Below are 27,854 nucleotides of genomic sequence, written 5' to 3' on the forward strand. Positions count from 1 at the left end.
AAATCTTTGGGGTTGTCTGAAAACCGGGCACTCTGAGTCTTCCAGTTATACAGATCACTGGTGGAGAATGGCCAGTACTGGAGCCTGGGGAATCCCATGTCATCTGGGGGTCCTATTTCCCGAAGGGGTAGAGCCACTGTGGAGTCAGGCGGCTGCGGGGGGCTAACCCACAAAGTGCGCCCTTGCGTCCACCCCGCTGGCCCTTCAGAGTTACTTCCACTTTCGGTGGGCTCAGGTGCGCCGGCTGCTTCCCACCCGCCTGCTTCTTCCTGTGGCTCAGCCTGGGGGGCTGGGGCCTGGGGCCCGGAGGAGTACAGAGGGGGTTCTGTGGACAGTGGGTCCCCGCTATCAGGTAAAACAGGATGGGGGGGCAGTCGGTTGCTTGGATTTTAGTGGCCGAACAACCAGTGCCTTACAGGGTTCAGGGGCTAGTAGGAAAGGGGACAGCCAAGGGGGCGGGTTCTCAACTAGGTCCTGCCATATGAGGATATATGGGATTTGATCCGGGTGGCCAGCACGCCCAGGTAGGAAAACCTTGGACTTCACTCTAGTGATGACAGGAAGGCAGAATGTCCCTTTGGGTGGCCACCCTTCATTAAAGGCAGGCCATTCGGAGCGGCACAGAGTAATTAGCTTTCCCCTCCTGATTTCCACACTAAGATCATGGCCCCTTGCTCTAACATCCTTGAAATTATTTATAAGGAGAGATAGGGGTGTGCTCTGGGTATTACCCATTCTGTAATAGTTTGTAGTCTCTTTCTGCAAAAGAATATGGGTTAGAATTCCTGCAAAGGAAAACTGGAGTATTAATAATATCTAGCCACGTGCGCGCTCCGGAAGCCCGGGTCAGAATCAGTTCAGATAGAAATCTAAATCAGGCAAGAGCCAGGGGACGTCTCCCACCAGTCTCCGCTGGCCGTCCTATAGCACGTCCGCCAGGACTGTGCCAGCTTCAGTTTCAGACTTCGTGAGTCACAGATAGAGGTTCAGAACAGACACAGACAAACAGACAGGTTCAGAACAGACATAGACAGACAAACAGAGATGAGCCGGCTCACCTTTCAGCAGATCGATCCTGGTAGATCCGTTGACCAGGGGTCTGGTGGGCTTGGGGAATCCCGGACGAGCCCCCAAATGTTATGCCCAGACCGTTTGTTCCCCAAAGAAGACCACCAGAGTCCGGAGTCAAATCCAAGAGGCAAGGATCTTTACTGCAAGTTCGAACTTGGTCCCTCCGTTCCACAACATTCAAGAGGGCCCCGAACGATGCATCTGCTCGCTTTTTATAGCCCGATGTAAACAGGGTGTGTAAGGTTACAGAGGAACAAGGGAATTCTTTTGGTTACAGCATTACAATTGGTTAACATTTTAAGTTATACATTCAGCAGTTTTCTATTGGTTCCCGTGCTTTTAGTAAAACCACAAACGGTTGTGACCTTATCGCCAGGTGGTGTTTTTCAAAGTTTGAGACATATAGAGGAATGTGTTTGTGTTGGGCCCAGGAAGTTGAGACAAATGGAGGAATGTGTTTGTGTTGGGCCCAGGGCTGAGATATATGGAGGAATGTGTTTGTGTTGGGCCCAGGGCTGAGATATACGGAGGAATGTGTTTGTGTTGGGCCCAGGGCTGAGATATATGGAGGAATGTGTTTGTGTTAGATCTCTTTCACCTCAAACTCAGAATATCCAAACCTGAACTTACCATCTCTCCCCAACCCCTTCCAGCTAAGCTTCTTTCCGTCGTGTTCCCCATCTCAGGGAATGGCACCTCCTGAGCCAGGAATCTGGATATCATTGTGATTCCCACCTTCTCTGTCATAACCCACATCCAATTGTGCTGGTTCTCCTTGCTAAATATCTCAACCCCACCACCATTACCTTAGTCTGAGGTCATCTTCATCTGCCACTGTGCAGAGACCAACTCATCTTTCTGTTCCCAGTCTTACTCCTCCAACCTATTTACAAGTAGCAACCAGAGTAATTTTGTTAAAGTACAAATTATATTATGTCACTTTCCTGCTTCAAATAATTCAGTGGCTCCCCACACCTTCAGGACAAAGCCCAAACTCCTTGATGTGTCCTGTAAAGCACTGTGGCACCAAGACCCATTTACTCCACTGCAGCTTCATCACACTGTCCTACTCTCCTCATACTCAGAATACAACAAACTCTGCTCTAGGGGAGACTCCTTGATCTCAGTATAGACATTACCTACTCTAGAGCCTGTTCTGGCATCCTATGATTGAAAGGTTTAAGAATGTTTAGCCATTTCTATCTTTAAGGTGCTTCTGCATTGATTTTAAGTACTAATCAGAAAGGAAAGATACGTGGAAAAAAGTCAGCAATATAAAATAAATAGTTTAAGCACTTCACATCTTTATGTCACTTATTTTATATCTCTTTTTGTTGGGTTCTAAGAAGAGTTGTAAAGAGAGTCAAAAAGCAGGGAGCTAAAAGGCATTAGTATGTCCCTCAAGCCAGGCAACTTGTTAAGCAGACAGCTCCTCTCAGAATACAAGCAAATCTGTTTCATAAGGATCATAGAGTGAACCACAAGAATCAAGCTATGGACACACCAGAGGATAATAGAATTGAATCTTGAGTAAATTCTCTGAAGGAAGAAAGATTTCTAAGCTTAGGAAAAAATAGAAAAAAAAAAAAAAAAAAAAAAGAAGGAAAGAAAAGAGACCAGGCATGGTGGCTCATGCCTGTAAACCTAGCACTTTGAGAGGCCAAGGCAGGTGGATCATATGAGGTCAGAAGTTCGATACCAGCTGGCCAACATGGTGAAACCCTGTCCCTACTGAAAATACAAAAATTAGCCAAATGTGCTCTCTTGAACCAGGAGGTGAGGCAAAGTTTGCAATGAGCGGAGACCATGCCACAGCACTCTAGCCTGGGCAACAGAGTGAGACTCTGTCTCAAAAAAAAAAAGAGAGAGAAAAGAAAAGACCTTCACAAAACTCTTAAATTTCAGAATGATACAAAACTAAAACCAACCAAAAACAAACTACTAACTGCAAACTGGAAAAAAAAAAAAAGGTGTAAAATTCATATCTCTCTGCAAAGGGGTATTTTTATTATATAAGAAATTAGTGAGAAGAACATAGAGTTTTGATAAATAGGCAAAGGCAGGGATATCAATAGAGAAACCCCAAAACATTTAAACAAAAAATAAACATCCAAGTAGGCCAGACATGGTACTAAGTGCTTTCCATCTAATAGCAATATGAAAGAGGAAATGCAACTGGTTGACAGACACATGGTAAATGTTGATTCCATGCTAGTAATCAAATAAATGCAAATAAAAATGATGAGACCCCATTTCTCATCTATGAAATTGTCTACAATTAAGAAAAAAGAACGTAATTAAATGAACTTGGATATATTTCTGAATAGGGTAGAAATTAAAACAATTGTTTTTGAAAGAGATTTGGAAAAACTATCAAAACCTTAGACATTTATATAGCCATGACATTGTAATTTTTCTTCTGGGAAAATGACCTTTGGAAATATGCCAAAATACACAAAAGCACTGCCAGTCTTTGCAGAGCTACTGAATGATAATGAAAATTAGAAACAACCTAAAATATCCAAAATCTTGCTTCAAGTAAATTGCTCTGCTACTACATCAGCTGGAGTCTCCCTGAGCACTGAGAGAGAGGTATATGAATGAATCAGTTATGTGGTTTTCTGCAGCAAGTGCAGAAAAGTCTGCTCAAATGGCTTAAATGACAATAAATGTTTTACTATCTCACATATGAAGTTTCTTGAAGTTAGGGCAGCTCCAGAGCTGTTTAATCTACAATAATGTCATCAGTAACCCAGATTCTTCCCTCTCTTTGCTTTGCTACCCTCAGCATGTCAGCCACTCTTCTCTGGAAGCAAGATGGCTGCAATAGTAGCTCCCAGCATCACATCTTTAAGCCTCACCATGTCCAAAGACTGAGAAAGAGCTCGTTACTTCTTGTGTCCCAGAATCCCTCTAGCAGATTATTCCCGAGGATTAATTGTCCAGAACTGTATCATGTGCTTAGTCCTAAGCATGGCAAGGCAATAGAACACCATAATTGGCGTAGAACAGCAGTTCTCAAAGTGTGGTCCTTGTACCAAGATCAGCATTACCTGAAAACTTGTTAGAAATGCACATTCTCAAGCCCCACAGGAATCAGAAACTCTGAGGGTAGAGTAGAACCCACCAAGCTGTATTTTTAACAAGCCCTCCAAATGGCTCTGATGTAGCTCAAATCTGAGAACCACTGGTTTAGATTAATTGAAAGTGCACACACGGATGCTGGAAAAGGTCTAGCCTTCTCTACAGCTATGAACACAATATTGCTAAACAAAATCAAGTTCTGTTAGCAAAGAAGAAAGGAAGAAATGGCCGTATAATAGGCAACTGCACATACAGGAGAAAGTTCCTGTTTCAGTGGCCAAAATGACCCGAGTCTTTTAAGAATAAAAGAAAGTCAAAGTAATACCATTTCTTCCTTTCCACACACCCTCAAATACATTTTTTAAGCATTTCTCCTCCCATTTAATGTGAAACGTGAAAAATATTGAGTGGAGTTTGCAGTTGTGTGTTTATGTGTGTGTGGAATTATTATAAAAAAGCAAGTTGCAGAATAATATGCATTATGTAATATGTTAACAATAACAACAAAAATGAACAAAATATAATATGTATAGGTGGATATGTGCTTATATGAATATGAGTGTATGGGGAAAGTTCTGGAAAGATGTACTACAAGCTTCTAAGGAGTTACCTCTGAGGAAGGGAGTGAAATTGGGGGAGGGAGTAATTAAATCTCACTTTTACTTTTATTTTATTTACTTCTGGATTGTTTCACTTATTTGCAACAAGAACATATATAGATCATGTGTGTGTTTTCAAACAAAAAAGTGCTTAAAGTCACAATAACAAAATATTGGCGACAGGGACAAGGACTGAGTTGAAGGGGTGGCCTGCCCCTCCACGCCTGTGGGTGTTTCTCGTTAGGTGGAATGCGGGACTCGAGAAAAGAAATAAGACACAGAGACAAAGTATAGAGAAAGAAAAGTGGGACCCAGGGGACAGCGCTCAGCTTACAGAGGACCCATGCTGGCCCCGTCTCTGAGTTCCCTCAGTATTTATTGATAATTATCTTTACCATAAAAAAGATAAGGGAGTGGCTGGACAATAGGATCATTGTAGGTAAGAAATCAGCAATAAGACATATGAACAAAAATCCCTGTGACATGAATAAGTTTAAAGGAAAATGCTGTGCCTTGAGATGCATATGCAAACTCTCCATAAACCTTTTAGCAGCACTGCTCCAGCAAGTCCCACCTTATTCCTAAAGGCGGTTTTCTCCTTGCTCAGTAAACGAAGCATACAATCGGGTTTTACACGGAGATGTTCCATTGCCCAGGGCTGGGCAGGAGACAAATGCTTTTCTCTTACTTGAGATTAAGAGAATGGTGATGACCTTTAACCAGCAAGCAGCCTTTAGGCACTTGTTTAACAAAGCACATCCTGCACAGCCCAAAATCCATTAAGCCTTGAGTCACCACAGCACATGTCTCTTGCAAGGACAAGGTTGGGGTAGGGTCACAGATTAACAGTATCTCAAATACAGAACCAAATGGAGTCTCTTATGTCTACTTCCTTCTATATAGACACGGTAACAGGCTGATCTCTCTTTCTTTTCCCCACACCGAGTCTCTAGGGATGGTTCTGAGTTCCGCTTATACTTCCCAATGATGTTGCCAAGCTTTCTGTCTTCTTCAATGGGATGGCACAGATGAAAACAGAACAAAACAAAACAGTATTTCCACTTCTTTCTCCAAAACTTTTTGGTGTTACCTTTTATTGTTCTGGTAGATTCTGAAGATTTTGCACATGAGCAGAAGCATGAGTTTAGTTTTTATAACTAACTTTTAACTCTTAGAAGTATAATTTGCTAGTTCTGCTAGAAAATACTTTTGGCTCCCAAAAGCTGCCTTCATTAGGATTTTTAGAAGGCAAAAGCTACTACATTCTGCAATATCTAGAAATTACCACTGGAAGGCAACATTCAGAATTAGAGAATATTTAAGATGGACAATTACCTCACTTTGCAATGAGGAAACAAGTTTAGGGAAGAGAAGTGGCTTGACGACTGACCCCTGTCAGACTAAAACCAAAACTGAGATTTCCTTCCTCCTTGACCAGTATCCTTCCCATAATACATTGCCATCACTCTCTTTTTGAAACTTTAAAAATGTGCAAGTCTGAGGGATGTCTAAGCATGTTCTAATGTGAGATAACATAAGGCAAGGCATTTAAAACTCACTCTTGGCTATAGCATAAAATTTTGGAAAGTTCTTGTATGTCAACAGGTCATATTATTTTAGTAACCACAGCCAAAGTAAACAGGTGCAGCTTAAGGTCATCTGACAAAATCTATTTCAATCCCATGTAGTTTTTTTCCCTTGTTGTCTATCTCTTCCAGGTTTTGTTAAAGTGTTCTCTCCTTGTCCCATGACTGCCTTTGTATGATGTATCTCAAGGTGTGTCTGTTTCCAGACCTCTCACTAGATGCCTTGCTCTTCATGCATTTTCCATCTGTTTTTAAGACACCATATTTGTAAACTTGGGTGTCTCTCTCAGTTTTTTTGTGGGTTTTTTGTTTTGTTTTTTACTGTCCCAGTAACTGTGTCTTTCTGAGTTTTCCCTCACTGGTTTTCCTCTACCTTCCATCCCAGTTTGTGTCTTTATGTCTCTAACTCTGCCTGTTCTCCTCCCTTTTCTTTTATATTGAGTTTCCTTTCCTATTTCTTTTCTTCATTTCACTAGACACATAATGGTGAATATTTTGTTTTGTTTTGTTTTGAGACAGAGTCTCGCTCTGTTGCCCAGGCTGGAGTGCAGTAGCACGATCAGAGCTCACTGCAACCTCCTCTTCCCAGGCTCAAGTGATCCTCCCTCCTCAGCCTCCCAAGTAGCTGGGACCGCAGGCATGCAGCACCAGGCCTGGCTTATTTTGAATTTTTTTAAGAGGTGGGGTTTTGCCATGTTGTCCAGACTGGTGTTGAACTTCTGGCTTCAAGCAATGCTCCTGCCTCAGCCTCCCAAAGTACTGGAATTATAGGTATGAGCCACCATGCAGGGACCATGAATATTTTTAATTAAATAATTTTGATATCTATTGTATTTAAAGCTCAGAGCTTACTATATTTGTTATTGATATTAAAATAAGCAAGTAGAAGCCAGGCAGTAGTACTGGCTACTCAGGAGGCTGAGGCAGAAGGACTGCTTGAGCCCAGGAGTTTTTTAATCTAGCCTGGCTGACACAGTGAGACCTCATCTCTGAAAAAGAAAGCAAGTAGAATATTTTCTTAAAAGGCAATTATATTCCTTTTTGGCCAGGCACAGTGGCTCACACCTGTAATCCCAGCACTTTGGGAGGCCCAGATGGGTGGATTACCTGAGGTCAGGAGTTCGAGACCAGTCTAGCCAACATGGCGAAAACCCGTCTCTACTAAAAATACAAAAATTAGCTGGGCATGGGGGCATATGCCTGTAATCCCAGCTACCTGGGAGGCTGAGGCACGAGAATCGCTTGTACCTGGGAGGCAGAGATTGCAGTGAGCCAAGATCGTGCCACCGCACTCCAGCCTTGGCAACAGAGTGAGGCTTTGTCTAAAAAAAAAAAAGTTATTTTTCGCCTCTCTGTTGGTATCAATTGTTAATTTCTTTGTGGACCACTGATGCTTTCCAAAAAAAAAAAGTGGGGGAATCATATTTCCTCTAGTTGACATTAGGACATACAATAGTTTAGCCAGAGGACATCTTAGCAAACATACAGTCTACAGTACACTTTCTCATTTCATGATTGTAGAGACTGAGCTCTAGACAATTTAATCGGTGGTCACCCTGGGTGAGATAGCTAGGTCTAGAGCTCCTGGCCTCCAGGTCAGCATTTCTTTCTTCTTCATTAAATGTCAGGTTTCATTATTAGCTTCTTCCAGAAAGAGAGTTTCTTATCCTTTTAGTAGGTACTCAGTAAATACCAAGGTATTCACTAGGATGCCTTTGGATGAAGGTAACAAGCCCTGACTTGAATTGGCTTACATAGCAAGGAAATTTACTTGAAATTGTAAGAAATCTGGGTTGGTTGCATTAGAAGCTCAGTGACGTCACCAAGACCATGTTCTATCCCTCCACTCTGTGCTTCTTAGCTTTTTGGCATTGACCTCAGACTGGCTGCCTTCAAAATCTTAGGTTTTGCCAGCAGAACCTAGGACAAAATAAGCCCTTGTTCATGTCCATTGGGAGAGAGAGATCATCTCTCCCAAACATGGCACTCCCCTCTACCAGATTGGCCCTATTTAGGACAAAGTTCACTCTTCCCCCATTTAACCAATAAAAGCCAAGGAAACGCTATGCCCTGAGTGGCTTAGATCAGTCAAGATCCACCTCTGCATATGAGGGTGATTCCTGAATAGAATCAAGGTTATATTAGAAGGGAGGGAGAGGGATAGATATCAAGCTAGTACATCATATTCTATTTGTTGAGTTAACTGAGTCATAGCAATTTTTGAATTGGAAAAAACTCAGAACCTACTATGGATTCAAGTTCAAGAAATCCTTCTTTCCTACATACAACAGCATTGCTCTGTAGCCCTGAGCTAAGATAGCATCATGAAATACAGTCTTCTTGCTGTTTATAATTGTAAGCAAACTCTTGGACCTGAGAGGGGATTAATGGATAATGTCTGTCTGACTTGCTTCTTTCTAGTTAATACCAACTACCTCCCTTCTTCCTGTGATTGTTCTTAGAATAGGATAAAAAATCTGCCTTAGCAATGGCAGGTGCCCTTCCCCCAGCCTCGCTGCCACCTTGCAGTTAGATCTCATACTTCTGTGCTAGCAATGAGGGAGGCTCTGTGGGTGTGGGACCCTCTGGGCCAGGTGTGGGATATAATCTCCTGGTATGCCACTTGCTAAAGACCCTTGGTAAAGCGCAGTATTAGGGTGGGAGTTACCCGATTTTCCAGGTGTTGTGTGTCTCAATTTCCTTTGCCTAGGAAAAGGAATTCCCTTCCCCCTTGCCCTTCCCAGGTGAGGCGATGCCTTGCCCTGCTTCAGCTCTCGCTGGTCGGGCTGCACCCATGGACCAGCACCAACTGTCCGACATGCCCCAGTGAGATGAACCCGGTACCTCAGTTGAAAATGCAGAAATCACCCATCTTCTGTGTCGCTCATGCTGGGAGCTGGAGGCTGGAGCTGTTCCTATTTGGCCATCTTGGGTGCACCCTCTAATGTTATAAAGTCTTAATGATAGCTGCCAGCAAGACCTTAGGACAAAATGAGTCCTTGTTCACATCCAGTGGGAGAGAAAGAGAGAGACCCTCTCTCCCAAATATGGCACTCCCCTCTACCTATAACGTTTACATAAATGTTATAGGTTAAACATTCCACAACAAACTAAATACTATTTAGCCTCAAGAGGAAAAAGAGACAGGAGAAAGGGTTAACAAACCAGTTGATGAGGATCTAAGAAGACCGAAGGAGTCCTTGTCTGGGCCTGGCTACCCTTTGGTCTTGCAAGGAAGAGTCTGAGGTGGCAGAGCCTTCAGTGGAAGATGCCAAATTTTTTTTTTTTTTGAGATGGAGTCTCGCTGTGTCGCCCAGGCTGGAGTGCAGTGGCGCAATCTCGGCTCACTGCAAGCTCCGCCTCCCGGGTTCATGCCATTCTCTCACCTCAGCCTCCGAGTAGCTGGGACTACAGGCACCCGCCACCATGCCCGGCTAATTTTTTGCATTTTTAGTAGAGATGGGGTTTCACCATGTTAGCCAGGATGGTTTCGATCTCCTGACCTCATGATCTGCCCACCTCGGCCTCCCAAAGTGCTGGGATTACAGGCTTGAGCCACCGCGCCCGGCCAGATGCCAAATTATTATCATGAGTGACTGCAAGACAGTGTCAGCTAAGATAGCTATTTCAAACTGCTGAAGGCCTTCTCTTTTAGTTATGGAGTCCCGTGATAAGAACTAAAAGTTGGAAGAGTGCTTTTTTGTGGCCTTATTTGGTTGGATGCAGTCTTTATCATTTTTGTTTCTTAGAACATCTTATTCTTGTTGGCCAAATGCCCCATGAAATATAAAATAGAGTCTTTTTCTAAGATGGAGTTAGTTATGAAAAGGGTCCTTTATACAGTCTTCATCCTTTTTCCTGGCATACAACTCCTAAAATCCTTAGAATATCCAAAGTGATGTCTTTTGGTGTGCTAATGAGGTAACTGATGGCTGGCAGCTCTTAGGTAGCTTCATGACAGGGGCTGAGCACAAGAAAGATCATGGCGAGGTCAGAGGATTGGGGCTTTCAGCTCCACCCTCCAAACTCCCTCTGGGAAGTGGGGAGGGGCTGAAGGCTGAATTGATCACCAATAGCCAGTGATTTAATCAATCATTCCTAAGCAATCAAGCTCCCATAAAAACTCAAAACGACAGGGTTTAGAGATCTTCCAGATAGCTGAACACGTGGAGGTTCTTGAAGGGTAGTGCACCAGAGGGTATGGAACCTCCAAGCCCCTTCCCACATGTCTTGCCCTATGTACTCTTTATCTGTGTCCTTCGTAATATTATCACAAACTGATAAATGTAAATGCGTCCCTGAGTACTGAGAGCCGCTCTAGCAAATTCATTGAACCCAAGATGGGTGTGGTGGGAACCCCCATTTATAACTGGTCAGTCAAAAGCATGGGTAAAACAACCTGGGGCTTCACCCTGGAGTATCAGAAGTGTCTTGTGAGACTGAGTCCTTCACTTGTGTGACCTGATGCTATTTCCAGTTAGATAGTGTTGGAATTCAATTGAATTCGAGCAGAGGTCCCAATCCCCAGACCTGGAGTTGTCAGTGACCTCTTAGGAACTGGGCTGCACAGCAGGAGGTGAGTGGTGGGTGAGGAGCAAAGCTTCACCTGTATTTACAGTCGATCCCCATGGCTCACATCATCGCCTGAGCTCCTCCTCCTGTCAGATCAGCTGTGGCATTAAATTATCATAGGAGCATGAACCCTATTGTGAACTTCGCATGCAAGGGACCTAGGTTGGTTCTCCTTATGAGAATCTAATGCCTGATGATCTGGCATTGCCTCCAATCACCCTAGATGGGACTGTCTAGTTGCAAGAAAACAAGCTCGGGGCTCCCCCTTATTCTACATTATGGTGAGTTATATAATTACTTCATTAAATATTACACTGTAATAATAATAGAAATGTACTGCACAATAAATATAATGCACTTGAATCATCCTGAAACCATCCCCCATCTCCCTGCCCCGTCCATGGAAAAATTGTCTTCCATGAAGCCAATCCCTGGTGCCAAAGATGTTGGGGACCACTGGATTAGAAGACACCCAGTTGGTGCCCAGTGCTGAATTGCTTGCTTGCTTGCCAGTGGAGAGAAATCTCCACATATCGATTGTCAGAAGTGTGTTGTGAGAGCATAGTGGGAGGAACTGAGTTTGTTTTTTCTACAGTTACAGCAATAGGTAACTGGAATTCAACTTCAGGACTATACCAAAGACTGCCAGGCCAGCCTAACTTTCCCACAGTCTTCCTGACACCCTGTCTTGGATGAGCTCACTGAAGGCCCACATACCTTCATTCTAACATTTCCTCAATCTGGTTGAGCTGCTTTGGAGGTACTACAGGTTGTAGGACTCCCCTCCACTCCTGCTCAGGACTGTTTTCAGCAGGCGAATCAGACAGCAGTTGGCACGGAGTACAATTGGAGAAATGTTACCAGTACTGAAGACTGATCCAGCTACAAATCCATAGCGACCCACCTCAGCTGGGGCCTTGGCATTGCTTGGCAATCCTTACAATTGTTTGGAATTCTTGGTAATTCTTGTACATACAAACAGTCGACTCCTTCTCCCATGCACCACAATGGCCATTCTCAACTCTGGTGTTCTCAAACCCCCAACCACAACTGTTACCCAGTTTCTCGACAACTGTCTTTGACTCCTCCTTAACCAAGAAAATCAGGACCAGCAGATATGGATGGTCACTCAACATCTGAAAATGGATTTGCATATGTACCCCCTCAGCTCCTGCCTTCAGCTCAGAGCGAGAAGTAATCCATATCCAGTTCACAGCCAACTCCCTGTGCATGTCCCATTCCCATCTCCTCAGGACCCACACTTGCTTCTTTAGGTTTTCCATCCCTGTTAGGCATCCAACTTCTCCCATCCTGCTGGCTTCTTCCCAAAGACCTATAATCAGGCTCAAATCTTTCACTTAAAAGAAAACAAAAACTCCCATTCTCTTGAAACTGCCTTTGCAGAATTGTGTCTGAGACAGTGAGAGAGATCTAACTTAATTGACTCCATCTTGCTTCTAACCTCCAAGCTGTCTTTGCTCATTCTTGGGCATAGGCTGAACTAACTTTGGGAAAAACTTAGTTTATAGTTTGTGGTTTAAAGCAAAGATGATAACAGCCCTTTCCCAGGGCAGACCTCCTTTTTTTCTGAAGACTAGATTGTCTTTGTAGCACTAACATTAGCCACAAGATTGGAAATTATGGTTTAGGAATCATGCAGCTGGAGGCTACAAGATTCTGACCCTCCCTGAACTGCTCCTAAGATTAGTGCTTGAGATATTTTGTAGACCCTGCACTTGATGCATCAGCTGGCACCACCCAGATCAATAAACTGGCTCATCTGATCTTGTGGTCCCCACAAGGAACTGACTCAGAACAAGAAGACAGCTTCAACTCCCTGTGATTTCATCCCTGACCAGTCAACACTCCTGGCTCACTGGCTTCCCCTCCACCAACCAAGTTGTCCTTAAAAACTCTGCTCCCTGGGCCAGGTGTGGTGGCTCAAGCCTGTAATCCCAGCACTTTGGAAGGCCGAGATGGGTGGATCACGAGGTCACGAGATCGAGACCATCCTGGCTAACACGGTGAAACCCCGAGGCTGAGGCAGGAGAATGGCATAACCCTGGGAGGCAGAGCTTGCAGCGAGCTGAGATCCAGCCACTGCACTCCAGCCCAGGCCATAAAGCGAGACTCTCAAAAAAAAAAAAAATTCTGCTCCCTGAATGCTCCGGGAGACTGATTTGATAACAATAAAACTCCAGTCTCTGGCTCAGCCAGCTCTGCATGAATTACTCTTTCTCTATTGCAATTCCCCTGTCTTGATAAATCAGCTCTGTCTAGTTACCATCCTCCACTTCTCCTTTCTTATTGTGTCACTTAGGGCTCTGGGTTGTAAGCAACTTTATCAGAATCCAGATCTTTTAAGTAGAGGAAAGAAATTTATTGGATGGAAACTAGAGGAGGTCAGCCCATCCCACTGCTGTGATGACTGGAACCCAACCATCTCCCTCTCCTAGAAGTGAATCTCCCTTATAAGTAAACAAGTGTCACTTATTCAGGATTCATCTCAGAAGAGACTCTAACGGGCCAAACCTCAGTCATATGCCTGTCCTCTATCTGCCTGTATCAGTTAGCTAGCACTTTTATAACAAAGTACCACAGACTGGGTGGCTTAAACAACAAACATGTATTTTCTTACAGTTCTTGAGGCTGGAAGTCCAAGATCAAGGTGTTGACAGGGTTGGTTTCTTTTAGTTTTGGGTTTTTTTTTTTTTTAAACTTTTATTTTAGATTTAGGGGTATATGTGCAGGTTTGCTACATAGGTAAACTCCTATCATGGGGGTTTGTTGTACACATTATTTCATCACCCAGGTACTAAGCCTAGTATTCAATAGTTATTTTTTCTGATCCTCTCCCTCTTCCTACCTTCTACCCTCAAGTAGACCCCAGTGTGTCTGTTGTTCCCCCTTTGAGTCCATAGGGTTGGTTTCTGCTGAGGCCTCTCTCCTTGGCTTGTAGGTGTCCATCTTCTTCCTGTATGTGTCTGTGTCTCAACTTTTTTTTTGTTTTTTTTGTTTTTTTTGTTTTTTTTGAGATGGAGTCTCGCTCTGTCGCCCAGGCTGGAGTGCAGTGGCGCGATCTCCACTGACTGCAAGCTCCGCCTCCCGGGTTCATGCCATTCTCCTGCCTCAGCTTCCCGAGTAGCTGGGACTACAGGCGCCCGCCACCTCGCCCGGCTAGATTTTGTATTTTTTTAGTAGAGACGGGGTTTCACCGTGTTAGCCAGGATGGTCTCGATCTCCTGACCTCGTGATCCGCCCGTCTCGGCCTCCCAAAGTGCTGGGATTACAGGCTTGAGCCACCGCGCCCGGCCTGGACCCTTGGGTTTCTGTAGTAGAAAGTAATCACTGCTTTCTATTAAGTACTCACAGTGGGACTTCTCCAGGGGAGAATGACATGCTAGTAAGATGGGGAGGAGGAGGTGATCCTGAGCAGCCAGGTGATATATGTGCTATTCCTTTATAATGGAGATTCTGAAGAGAAGTACTTCACTAAGCACTTTTTCACTCCTACTCCCTCTTCAACCAAAAGCTGTCAAACTTCTGTTTCTCAGCTCCAGCCCCTGAAATTGCTCAGGCAAAAGTCATTAATAGTTCCTTGATTGCCATATTTCAATCAAACTCTTGTTTGAATTCTTTTCTACAACATTAATACTGTTACTGTTGACTACTCCCTCCTTGAAAATCTGTTCCCACTAAACTTCCTTATTCCCTCCTCATCAGCCCCTCCTATCCAAACTCCTCTGTCAGCTATTTTTCCTGTGAACAGTTCAAAAATGTTTGCATGCCAAGTTTCTGTCACTGACTCTCCTCTTCTCCTCTCCCTCTCAATTCCTCCTTCCTTTGCCTCACTGTTTCCCTTTAATTCTCTCTCAATACTCTTACAGTTTGAGAGCTCTTATCCTTACTTTATCTTAACCTAGGATCTCTGGATGGGTTCAAATAGAGCTTCTTAAATTAAAGGAAACATAATGTGTATATTTGCATCCTTTCTTGGGAGAGGGCCCAAAGGTTTTTGTCAGAGGTTTGAAACCTCAACCGTGTTGGTGTCTCCTAAATTGTGTCTTTTGTCAAGGCCTGTCTTCTTAGTTCCAGGGCCATATAGTCTCACTGCCTACTTGAAATCTTCACCTGAAACTTTCATAGCTACCTCAAACTCAATAACATCAAAAGCTAAGATTATTGTCTGTCCCTCCCAAAGCCTGCTCATCTTCCCATTTTTCTTTTGTCCATGAAAGGTACTGCCATCCTCCTTATCACCCATATTAGAAATCCAAGCATCACCCAGACCTCTCCCTCTTCATCATCCCTCAGCCAATCACTCACCAAGTCTTGTCTATCCTTCCTTCCCAACTTCTCTCCTAGACGCTTCCATTGCATATCCACTTTTTAAACAGAATGGCTTTTGTCTCAACTAGATTGTTGAAATAATCTTCCAACTTTTCCCTCCACCTTTCATCTCTCTGCCCTCTAACTCATTCCTTGGACTACTATCAGAGTAGTTTTCATAAAATATAAAACAGATCCTGTGACTCCCCAGTTTAAAGCCTTTGTATTAGTTCCCATTAGCTTTTAGAATACAATATGTACTGTTCATCCTGACATACAAAACTCTGCCTGATAAATACTAATTGAGTGCCTAGTATGTGCCTGCCCTTGTGCTAAATGTCGAGGGTACAGGGGTAATCTCTCCAAGACCTTTCAGTCCACAAATGCAATGAGTTTACAAATGAGAAGCACAAACTCCTAAAGGAGTTGGGGTGGGGGTTGGGGTGGGGGTCACAACCTAATTTAGAAAATTGAGGAAGGTCTCAACCTGCCATCTTGTACTTACAATAGTAATCAGCAGGTGTGGTACCAAATATGGAACCAACAATTTTATCTGCATTATCTCATTTAAGCCATGAGTGCCATTATTGTTAGCCTCACTTTACAGATAAGGAAACTGAGGGCTGGAAGGTTAAATAAGTGGTGGAGTTGGGATTTCACCCAGACTCATGTGAGACCCAGGCATCTTAATCCTTTTGGAACCTGTGCTTCTCCTTTGTAGTACTCACTACACTTGTGGAACTACACCCAACTACACTTGTGGACTACTACAAGCAGCTCTGCAAACATGACAGCCTATTTCACTCCAAGTCTTTGCTCATGCTGCTCCTTTTGCCTGGAATGCCTATTTCCCTCAAAAATCTTCCTGCTGAATCTTTTGCGATCTAATTAAAGTGTTCTCTCTTCCATGTACACTTCTCCCTCGGATAGAATTAGCCACTGTCTTCTTTGTGCATACACAGCATTTCATAAATACTGTCACAGTCCCTCTAGCACTCCAAATACTTACCTGATGTTCTCCCCCTAAGAAACTGTAAGTTCTAGGGGATGACAATCAACTGACCTCCACAGTCAGAAACTTCTGCTGTGCCTGGCCTTCCAATAAGAAAAGGAGAGAAGAAGAGGGGAGGGAGGAAAAAGGGAAGGAGAAGAAAGAAAAGCAAACATGAAGACAAACACTTCAGTATATGATATCCTAAGACCATCCACTCTTTTGTAAAAATTTTGCTTTTTTTTTTTTTCCCAAGGGTCAGGGTCTCACTCTGTTGCCCAGACTGGAGTGCAGTACCATGAACATAACTCACTGTAGCCTCTAACTCCGGGGCTCAAGCAATCCTCCCGCCTCAGCCTCCTGCGTAGCTGGGACTACAGGCATGCACTACCACATCTGGCTATTATTATTATTACTATATTAGTACAGATGGGGTGTTGCTATGTTGCCTAGGCTGGTCTCAAATTCCTGGCCTCAAGCAATCCTTCCACCTCACCTTGGCCTTCCAAAGTGCTGGGATTACAATAAGCCACCATAGGCCAAAATTTTGCATTTTATCCATTACTGTAAAATTAACCCTTACAACTCCAACAACACTCAATTTGAGAATTATTCAACAACCACTCAATGAAAACCCCCTGAAAGCTTCCCATTCTGTTGCGGTCCCTTTCTCTCCTCCTGTGCTCTCTCCTCTTCTTCCTATCTAGCCCACCCTTTTGGCAGCTAAGAATTCCTCCCTCCATTGGAGAGCCACAGACGAAAGAGGAATCAGATAAGAAAATAAGACCTCAAAGAAGGAAAACAAAGTGAAGGCCTTGCATTAGAAGTCACGTGGCAGAAAGCCACTTGGATATCTGAAAAGAAGAAAGAATTGAGAGATATCTACCTTTTGCCTCAGAGACCATCCTTAGCCCTGAAGGCATTGTTTCTGCTTTAGGTTTCCCAGATAAGCATCTGAAGGGCTACAGCAAGGAACTTAAGTTTCCAGATACTTGTCTGGATTTTGCAAGGTGTAGATGAGTCACTTGAGAAGGAGAACTGGAATGGCTGCCTGGGTTCATTTCCATTGTCCAATCAAAGGGCCTGTGGAGGATGGGCTGCTACAAGACTCTGTGCAGGGAGGGGTGGGCACCTGGATGGCGATGGGAGGATCAATTAACTCCACCCAGGAGCCAAATGAAACACACAAATAAAAACAAAACCTGAGTAGTGGTTTTAATGTCACTCTGGAGTAGAAAGAGCATTCATTTAAAGCAAAGGTCTGCGACCACCTGTGTCAGCCCCTGCCTCCACTCCACCCCTAACAAGCATCAGGTGCCCACACGGGCCTGCTGCTCGCCTCCTGGGCTTTTCTAATCCAGGTGAGACCTGTCCCAGATGTCCAGGAGTCCACTGGGGGAGTGGCACTATCAAGCAGAGTCATCTGGTTTTCTGCCTGGGACCTAGACCATTGTGAGAGTCAACAACATGGGGGTATGGGGGAGAATCTGGAGAGAAGAGGTTAACAACCCTCCCACTTCCTGGCCACCCTCCTCCACCTTTTCTGGCAAGGAGCCCTGGAGCCCCAGCTACTAGGCTGAGAGACCAGCCCAGATCCAGTGGCCCCGAGGGACCTGAGCTAAATCTGCAGAACCGGGTAACACGGGAAGCACGGGAAGCACGAGGAAGGTAAAGAGTTCCTGCCCTCGCCCCTCCCCACCCCCATCTTTTCTGTGATCGTTTTGGCCTTTCACTGGTGACTCGTTCTTCCAGGGCCCATTTCTCTCCCCTACCTGGGTTTTTTCTAACCTGGAAATCTAATGACTAAATCACACTAAAAAGTCAGTAGATCCTGTGGATTACATATCCCAGGAGCATATAGATTTTGAATTTTGAATTTTGAAAGAAGCTCTGGGTGGAGATAATATTGAGGCAGAGACTAGAAGATTTGAAAGGACTACTTTCTGTGTGCAGGCAGGGCCTTGGCTAGAGATAGATGAGTCTGGGTCAGGCAGGAGAGTGAGAAGTTCTGAGGTGAAATGAAGGAAGCCCTCAGAGAATGCTCCTCCCACCTTGAATCTCATCCCCAGGGTCTTGCTGTCCCATTCTTGGTGCTGGGTGGATCCAAACCCAGGAGATGGGGGCAAGCATCCTGGGATGGCTGAGGGCACTCTCCGGCAGATTCTGCATGTGCCCTCAGATGCTCAGCTGCAGACCTCTGAGGAGTAAAGGGGGCAGACCCACCCACTTCGCCTCCAGGCTCTTTCCTTCCTGTTCCTGTTCTATGATGGGGCTCCCTTGCCAGCCTTCAGATTGAGAAGTCAGATGAAGTTTTGAGAAAAGGAACCTGGTGGGTGACAGAGATGGGTGGAGAGGCTGGGGAAAGGCTGTTTACTTCCTCCTTTCTAGTCAGCTTGGTCCCTTTAGGGCTCCGGATATCTGTGGTGACTTGTCCACTCCAGCGTGGCATCATGTGGCAGCTGCTCCTCCCAACTGCTCTGCTACTTCTAGGTAAGTCAGGGTCTCCCTGGTTGAGGGAGCAGTTTGAGATGCCTTGGGTTCAGCAGGGACCCCTTTTCGGGCTAGGGATGAGACTCCCACCAAGGGATGGGACCCCTCACTACATCTATAGCCATGGATTGAGCTCCTAGGACAAGCCAAGATAGGGCTAGAAATGAGGAGAATGCTGGTTCCAATTCAAGCATACTCATGAGTGAGGCCAGTAACTTCACCCCTCTGGGTCTCAGAATCACTATGTGGAACTGAAGAGTTTGGATTAGATGGTCCCTAAGGTCTGTCTCTTTCAGTTCGACATTCCAGTGTTCTCCTCTATGACTTTTAATTTTTACCCTTTCTTGTGGGGATATGGGTTGAGGCTGTTTCTGTGGTTTGGTTCAGGGAAATTCAACCTGTATGCTTAATTTGTGAGTTTGCACAGGGAGCAAGGGGTAAGGGAGTAGTGTTGAAAATAGGGATTTGGGTTGACATTGGTGCAAGAGGCATGAAAACTGGAGACCAGAGAGCAGGTAGCAAGAAGGTTTCCACTAGAAACATCCTGATTCTTGGGAACATTGGGCTTCTGGGGCAGGGGAGGGCAGGGGAATTTTAAACTCACTCTACATTCTAATCACTCTGATCTCTGCCTCTACTCAATGTTTGATTTACTCTTTTTTCTTGCAGTTTCAGCTGGCATGCGGGCTGGTGAGTCAGCTTCATGGTCTTGGATTGACCCAGTGGGGCACGTATGGGGACATATGATATTGTGGCAATAAGATATTGGGAAATGCTTCCTGAATGGGAAAATGCTGACGTGGGGTTAGCAGGGATAGTTCCTCCAATACAGCAGAACTGGGCCCTATGCTTCTCTGGCCAGTTTTTCTCAAGATACTGAACAGGCCAAAAATGGGGCCAAGATGCTCTAAAACTGAGTCACCAAGCATGGGTTTGCAATGAGCTCATTCTAGCTTTGAGGCTCCCTGGGAATGGCAGTGTAGAGCCTGCTCCTCTCCCTGTCCTCACCCCACATTCTCTTGGCTCCTCAGAAGATCTCCCAAAGGCTGTGGTGTTCCTGGAGCCTCAATGGTACACGGTGCTCGAGAACGACAGTGTGACCCTGAAGTGCCAGGGAACCTACTCCCCTGAGGACAATTCCACACAGTGGTTTCACAATGAGAGCCTCATCTCAAGCCAGACCTCGAGCTACTTCATTGCTGCTGCCAGAGTCAACAACAGTGGAGAGTACAGGTGCCAGACAAGACTCTCCACACTCAGTGACCCGGTGCAGCTGGAAGTCCATATCGGTGAGTTGATGAAGGGAAAGAGGAAAATCACCAATAAAGGGTGAAACAAAGGGTGCTGAAATACTTGGGAAGAGCCAGAGATGATATTCTTAGAGATAAAAGCTTAGATGAGATGATCTGTGGTCCCACTGAATGGTATCAGGGTTGTAGTCCTAGCTCTAAGTAGGTCTTGGGCAAAATGTCAAAGCCTGTGAGACAATAGATATAGGACGGCTGCACTGCACAATTCCAGGAAGCACCATATGGAATGCATACAATGTGAATGTGTCATGTGAAGGTTAGGCCTTGGCATAGATGCTCAATAATATTTATTTATTTAATTTCATTTTTTTTTAATTTTATTTTTGAGACAGAGTCTCATTCTGTCACCTAGGCTGGAGTGCAATGGTGCAATCTTGGTTCACTGCAACTTCTGCCTCCCGGGTTCTAGTGATTCTCCTTCCTCAGCCTCCCGAGTAGCTGAGATTACAGGTGCCCGCCACCACATCCAGCTAATTTTTGTATTTTTAATAGAGACAGGGTTTCATTATGTTGATTAGTCTGACCTCAAGTGATTCACATGCCTTGGCCTCCCAAAGTGCTGGGATTACAGGCGTGAGCCACCGCGCCTGGCCAATAATATTTATTGAATAAATTTATGAATTTGGTGTTAGGACCTCAATCTCCTCCTCACTCTCAGATATGTAATGCCCTAAGCAACCTCGCAAAGCAATCCTATTGGCCTAGCATCGTATCTTTCTCTCTCCTCATCAATGCTATACTCAAACCTATACTTAAGCATAAATTTGGTAATGTGATATCTCTTCCAATAGAGGCAGATATATGTTCAGTCTGCACATTAATCATGAGATGAAAGTCCTTGTGTACTATTAACAGAATATAGACAACAGACACAGGTAGGAGAAACACTTCGAAGGCAGGGGTCTTTCCTGGTGTCCCTACAATCTTACCACATAGCCTGGTCCCTGCAGTGTCACCCTGCAAACCAAACTCTACTTCCATGGCTGTTCCATTCATACAATGTTTATGGGTGGAACAAGCCTTGGGGGAAGAAGGGCATAAAGAGGTGGATCTGCAAGAGAGCTCCATGGAATTGGGCCTCTGAAACTGATTTTTATGGCTCTTTGGCCTCTGACAGTACCACTCAACTGACATGGTTTTCACTCTCCAGAGCTACAAGAAGGAATGTCCATTTCTTTTTTTTTTTTTTTTTTTTGAGACGGAGTCTGGCTCTGTCGCCCAGGCTGGAGTGCAGTGGCCGGATCTCAGCTCACTGCAAGCTCCGCCTCCCGGGTTTACGCCATTCTCCTGCCTCAGCCTCCCGAGTAGCTGGGACTACAGGCGCCCGCCACCTCGCCCGGCTAGTTTTTTGTATTTTTTTAGTAGAGACGGGGTTTCACCGTGTTAGCCAGGATGGTCTTGATCTCCTGACCTCGAGATCCACCCGCCTTGGACTCCCAAAGTAATAGGATTACAGACATGAGCCACTGCGCCCGGCCTGCATTTTTTACTTCTTTCAGGCAGAATTTCTTTATTTCAATCTAGTCGGCCCTGCAGTCCTTTATTCTTAGCCTATTGTAGCACTCATTATATGGTATTGTGATTATTTCTGAATATTTATGTTTCGGTGTCTAGACCTAGATTCTTTGAGGCTGAGAACTATATGTCCAGTCGTCTGGGTATCTCCAGTCTGCAGTGTGTCATACATAGTGAGTGCTTGATGAAATATCACTTGAAGGAATATACATATGGACATTCACTGAGTCCATGACAGCACAGATTGGAACAAGAATGTTCCTCCAAAGGCCACCAGACTATATACTAACCATGACTTTATGCTAATAATGTTTCATCTCTCTGCTGAAAAAGTAAGTGGATAGATAGGCACATGGCTTCTTTTGATAAATGATATATCTTAATAGGTAATAAAGATTACTTTCTGTTTGGCAAACCTTTGTGGTAGAGAATCATGACCAACACACGGCCTACCAATTTTGTTTAGCATCAGGTAGTAGATTTTTAAAATTATAGTAATTCAACCTGAGAATGTAGATTTAAAAAATAAAATTATAGTAAATTTTATTTTGTTCTTATTACAAAAGCCATTTGGGGTCAATTTCAAAAATACATAAAAGAAAACAGGAAAAATTTAAAATGTCCTTCAGTCCCACTCCTTCAGAGAAAGCCCCTGTTAACATGTAAGTGCATACCCTTCTTTTTTTCTGTGCATAATACTTTTTAAGATATTTTAAGTATTATGCTTTTTTTTTTTTTTTTTTTTTGAGATGGAGTCTCGCTCTGTCGCCCAGGCTGGAGTGCAGTGGCCGGATCTCAGCTCACTGCAAGCTCCGCCTCCCGGGTTTACGCCATTCTCCTGCCTCAGCCTCCCGAGTAGCTGGGACTACAGGCGCCCGCCACCTCGCCCGGCTAGTTTTTGGTATTTTTTAGTAGAGACGGGGTTTCACCGTGTTAGCCAGGATGGTCTCGATCTCCTGACCTCGTGATCCGCCCGTCTCGGCCTCCCAAAGTGCTGGGATTACAGGCTTGAGCCACCGCGCCCGGCCTGTATTATGCTTTTTTAACTTAACATTGTCTCATGAATATTTTCTTATGCCATTATAATATTTATCTACAATATCATTATTTTTTAATTATTCAGGCCCTTTCCCGACCATGACTTCATGTTCTCTCTCTGTGAAGTCTGATTACTTGGTGACATGATTGTGAGAATAAGCTCTGGCGATATAAGAATTTCCTCTCTTGAAGGCCATGCTCAGTAATAAAGTTGGTCTCATCGAGGCCCTGTGACACCTCAGAAACCACCAATCGCCACGCTGAGCACTACCAGTCATGCCCTTCCCATTCCTGATGTTTACATTAAGTTCTCCTTCACAATTTCTGCAGCCACTCTGTGGCCATCATCACCTTATTCCTGACTGCCACAAGAGTCTTTCAATATTCCTTCGATTGCCTATTCCTTCTGAAATCTACCTTTTCTCTAATAGGGCAAAAAAATCATCATTTTCAAATGCAATTTTTACTCTGATCTAGAACTTACTATGACTCCTTGTCACCTGCCACAGCAAATCTAAGTCTAGCACTTACGGATCCTGCAGATATGCCCTTCGTTGCTTCTCACTTACCTCCTTGCTTAGTCCCTCTGCTCTAACTCTGTGTGTTGATCATATGTGTGTGTGTGTCCCTCTTCCCCATTAGACAAAGGTCTTGGTATGACTTCAGTTCTCTTGTAGGGCCCCATCAGCTCTTCCCCAAAGGGAGCTATGCAGGGTTGACTCCCAATCTGGCTTTCCCTTATGACCCAGAATCTGGATGGTACATGGCCCCTTCACAAAGCTCTGCACTGAGAGCTGAGGCCTCCCGGGCCCGGGGTGTCTCTGTGTCTTTCAGGCTGGCTGTTGCTCCAGGCCCCTCGGCAGGTGTTCAAGGAGGAAGACTCTATTCACCTGAGGTGTCACAGCTGGAAGAACACTCTTCTGCATAAGGTCACATATTTACAGAATGGCAAAGGCAGGAAGTATTTTCATCAGAATTCTGACTTCTACATTCCAAAAGCCACACTTAAAGACAGCGGCTCCTACTTCTGCAGGGGACTTATTGGGAGTAAAAATGTATCTTCAGAGACTGTGAACATCACCATCACTCAAGGTGAGACATGTGACACCCTGGAATGCCCAGGGAAGTTGAGTTGGGAGGAGATTCCCAATTCTTACACACACTTCTTCATATGCTGGTCCCCCCCGGTGATCAGCAGGAGGTCCCAAAAGTCCCTGATTGCAGGGTAAGTTTGCATCTCTCTTTCGGTCCATTCTTTTGGGGTAGCTAAGAGGTGTCATTCACTCTGCAGCATGATGGCAGGAGCAGAAGCCACATCTCCTCCCCAATAAATACCTCTGTCTTTCCTTACCCTAATCACACCCACGATGTCATATGTTCCTATCATACTGGTCTCCTTCTTATCCAAGCCTTTTAGCCACAATCCAAACTGGCAGGAGCCCCTCATCCCCTCACAGAAAGAGCCTAGAACCTGGGTTCCGGCTCTGCAGCTAATTAACCATCTGACCAGAGGTGAACCACTTAGTCTCTCTGAACCCCAGTTTCTTCTGCTGTAACAAAAATAAGCTGACATTTATTGGGCACCTTTCAGTGTGCTAGACTCTGTGCTAAATAATTCTTTACATGCACCTGGTTTGACTATCATAGTGGACCTTCACAACATGAGATAGGTAATATTTATTCCATTTTACAGATGAAGTAACTGAGGTGCTAAAATAAATAAGCTGTCCCTAAGGTCACATCAAAGACTTCAAAGCCTGTATATTTAACCATTAAGTAAAAGATCTGAATAAACACTAACCTCTTATGATCCCAATTAAGTCATCCACAAAACATCTCTAGTTTCAGCACCAGCCTCCAGAATCATAGCTCTAGAGTGGTATGCCTGGACTTTCCAGTTTCACAGAACTTCTATCTGTAACTAGCCCAAGACATAAATTGTAAACAATTTGCATGTAGAAAGGCAGCAAAACACCTTTTGAGATTTCTTTCTTTTTTTTTTTTTTTTTGAGACAGAGTCTCACTCTGTCGCCCAGGCTGGAGTGCAGTGGCTGAATCTCGGCTCACTGCAAGCTCCACCTCCCAGGTTTTACACCATTCTCCTGCCTCAGCCTCCCGAGTAGCTGAGACTACAGGCGCCCGGCACCTCGCCCGGCTAGTTTTTTTGTATTTTTTAGTAGAGACGAGGTTTCACCGTGTTAGCCAGGATGGTATCGATCTCCTGACCTTGTGATCCGCCCGTCTCGGCCTCCCAAAGTGCTGGGATTACAGGCTTGAGCCACTGCGCCTGGCCACCTTTTGAGATTTTGACACTACAATGTCACAATTTGTACCAAAATAATTTCATGACACTTTAAACTGAAAATAAATACTCCCAAGTGGTTAGGGAAAGAAAGTGAATAAAGCAAATGGGGTAACATGAAAACAATGAGTGGATCTGGGTAAAGTACATATGAGATTTCTTTATACTATTCTGGTAATTTTTTTTAAGTTTGGAAATATATCAAAATCAAGAGTTTAAAAAATTGAAATACAAAATCAACAAATCTGTCCCAGTTTCTAGACAATAGCATTGTCTGACAATTTCTTAACTATCACACAAAACCTAGCTTACAACCTAACTTGCTAATGCTCCCTGTCACATCTCTGTCAAACAAGCAGGAGCCTTTGCTAAGTGTTTGGTGAGCTGTCCTCTGCTCAGATAGCACTAAGATCAGGAACCAATGGGAGGAAGCAATACTTTCCCCCAGACTTCTCCACCATTCCTACCACTTGTCTTTTGGCAGGTGTCAAAGACTCTACTGGTGACCTCACTGTTTGTTCCAAATATCTGCCTTAGTGACTCTTTTTTTTTTCCATCTCTCCACTTCTCCTAACAGATTTGGCAGTGTCATCCATCTCATCATTCTTTCCACCTGGGTACCGAGTCTCTTTCTGCCTGGTGATGGTACTCCTTTTTGCAGTGGACACAGGACTATATTTCTCTGTGAAGAAAAACATTCCAAGCTCAACAAGGGACTGGAAGGACCATAAATTTAAATGGAGCAAAGACCCTCAAGACAAATGACTCCCATCCTGTGGGGGTAATAAGAGCAGTGGCAGCAGCATCTCTGAACCTTTCTCTGGATTTGCAACCCCATCATCCTCTTTAGGCCTCTCCACAAGCAGCAGGAAACATAGAACTCAGAGCCCAGATCCCTTACCCAACTCTCGATTTTTCCTTGGTCTCCAGTGGAAGGGAAAGGCCTATGATCTTCAAGTGCCTACAGGGAAGTCCCAGTGAGTAGCTACATTCGTTGGTATTGAAGTTTCAGAGCTACACAAACACGTTTTCTGTCCCAACATTCCCTCACAGGAAAGCAACAATACAGGCCAGGGATGGTAATCCTTTAAACATATAAAACTTGTTCCTATTATAAATTACCCAGTTTAGAAGGAAAAAAAGAAAATAATTGTTCCTAAATAAATGGATAAGTAGAGTTAATAGTTGAGGCAGGGCCATACGGAGTGTGGGAACTGCTGGGGATCTAGGAAATTCAGTGGGACCAATGAAAGAATGGCTGAGAAATAGCAGGGTAGTCCAGGATAGACTAAGGGAGGTGTCCCCATCTGAGCCCAGAGATAAGGCTGTCTTCCTAGAACATTAGCCGTAGTGGAATTAACCAGAAATCATGACGGTGGGGTAGAATTGAGTCTTCCAGGGGAGTCTATCAGAACTGGACCACCTCCAGGTATATAATGATGAGCCCCCTTAATGCTAGGTGTAGAAAATGGTCCTAGGAAGGGGACTGAGGATTAGGGCGGGGGTGGGGTGGAAAAGAAAGTACAGAACAAACCTTGTGTCACTGTCCCAAGTTAAGCTAAGTGAACAGAACTATCTCAGCGTCAGAATGAGAAAGCCTGAGAAGAAAGAACTGACCACAAACACACCGGAAGGAAAGGACAGGAGGTGAAAATACTTTTTTGACCAGGGTAGTAAGAAGGGCAGGGACTGTAAAACCACCTTTTCTGTTTCAATATCTAATTCCGGTATAGCTTTGTTCATTGCATTTATTAAACAAATGTTGTATAACCACTACTAAAAGTACTACTGAGCTTCACTGAGTTAAATTATGAAACTTTCAAATCTTTCATCATGTCACTTCCAATGAGGTGGGGATGGAGAAGACCGTTGTTGCTTATGAAAGAAAGCTTTAGCTGTCTCTGTTTTGGAAGTTTTAAGTACAGCATTTCTTGGTTCCAATAAAGCATTTTACAAGATCTTGCATGCTACTCTTAGATAGAAGATGGGAAAACCATGGTGATAAAATATGAATGATAAAATTATTTCTTCTTCCCTTTGTCCAGGACTGTAACAGAGATTGGTTTGGATTGGTGAGAAACACCCCCTCCTCCTAGCAACCATCTCACCACAACTCTTAAGAATTAGCTAGCTTGCTTTCCAAATCTTGCTGAGACAATTGGGTTAAGGCGGATTCTTATGGGAAGTATGGGATAGGAGGGTGAATAGGCATTAGAGATAGTTTCAGAGCATTGGGGCAGATAGGAGAAGGTACAGCTACACAGGAGGTAGAGGCCTGGGCAGAGGTAGAGGGTCAGCCTGATTGTATGAATTATGAGCTATATACCAAGACGATTCAAGCTAGATTACATACATAAATATTACATAAGATTCAGACATGACACAAGTGCATTTGGAAACCTTGGACATTAAACTCACATTTATTTACCACCTACAATGTGCAAGTTTGAGTTCAGGTGCTGAAGATATCAGATGAAAAAATACAGGAGTCATTCCCTGGAGAAGCTTTATTTCTAGTGAGAAAAACAGTTAAATAGGAAGAGAATGAAGAAAGGGCTGCAGAAAAGAGGCTTGATTTGGGGGATGTGGTCATGAAGGATGAGTAGGAGTTTGCTAGGCAAAGAAGAGAAGAAAAGCCCAAGGTTCATAGGCAAAGATTTAAAACCAAGAAAGCAGTTTGGTTCTGTGTCGCTGTGGGAGAGGAAAGAGTTTCAGGGCCAGATGATGAAGGGCATTGCCTTCCAAACTAAGGAGATGGTATCAGACCCTGCAGTACATTGACGGATTTTAAGCAGACCAGGTTTGTACCCTATAGTATTTTAGAAGGATTCTCTGACAACTACTTCATGGATGGACGGGACAGGAGAGTTGAAGACAGGAAGCCAGCTAGGGCGGCAAGGCAGGATGCAGTAACCCAAAGGCAGCAATAAGGAAGTAACTGGCGGTGAGGCTGGAGAGGAAGGTGCT

General features: G+C 44.3%; 1 protein-coding gene across 1 annotated transcript; it reads left to right on the forward strand.

The window, feature by feature from the left end:
- Positions 1-18,368: 18,368 nt before the first annotated feature.
- LOC108542585 (low affinity immunoglobulin gamma Fc region receptor III-like) lies at positions 18,369-26,908 on the forward strand. The gene is given in 6 exon segments (XM_017892662.1): positions 18,369-18,429; positions 18,432-18,722; positions 19,392-19,412; positions 19,754-20,011; positions 23,420-23,677; positions 25,465-26,908. Coding segments are annotated over 6 exon segments (1,077 nt in total). The 3' UTR covers positions 25,653-26,908.
- Positions 26,909-27,854: the final 946 nt, after the last annotated feature.

Source organism: Rhinopithecus bieti, unplaced genomic scaffold, assembly GCF_001698545.2.
Source record: "Rhinopithecus bieti isolate Rb0 unplaced genomic scaffold, ASM169854v2 scaffold_22442, whole genome shotgun sequence".
NCBI classification, from domain to species: domain Eukaryota; kingdom Metazoa; phylum Chordata; class Mammalia; order Primates; family Cercopithecidae; genus Rhinopithecus; species Rhinopithecus bieti.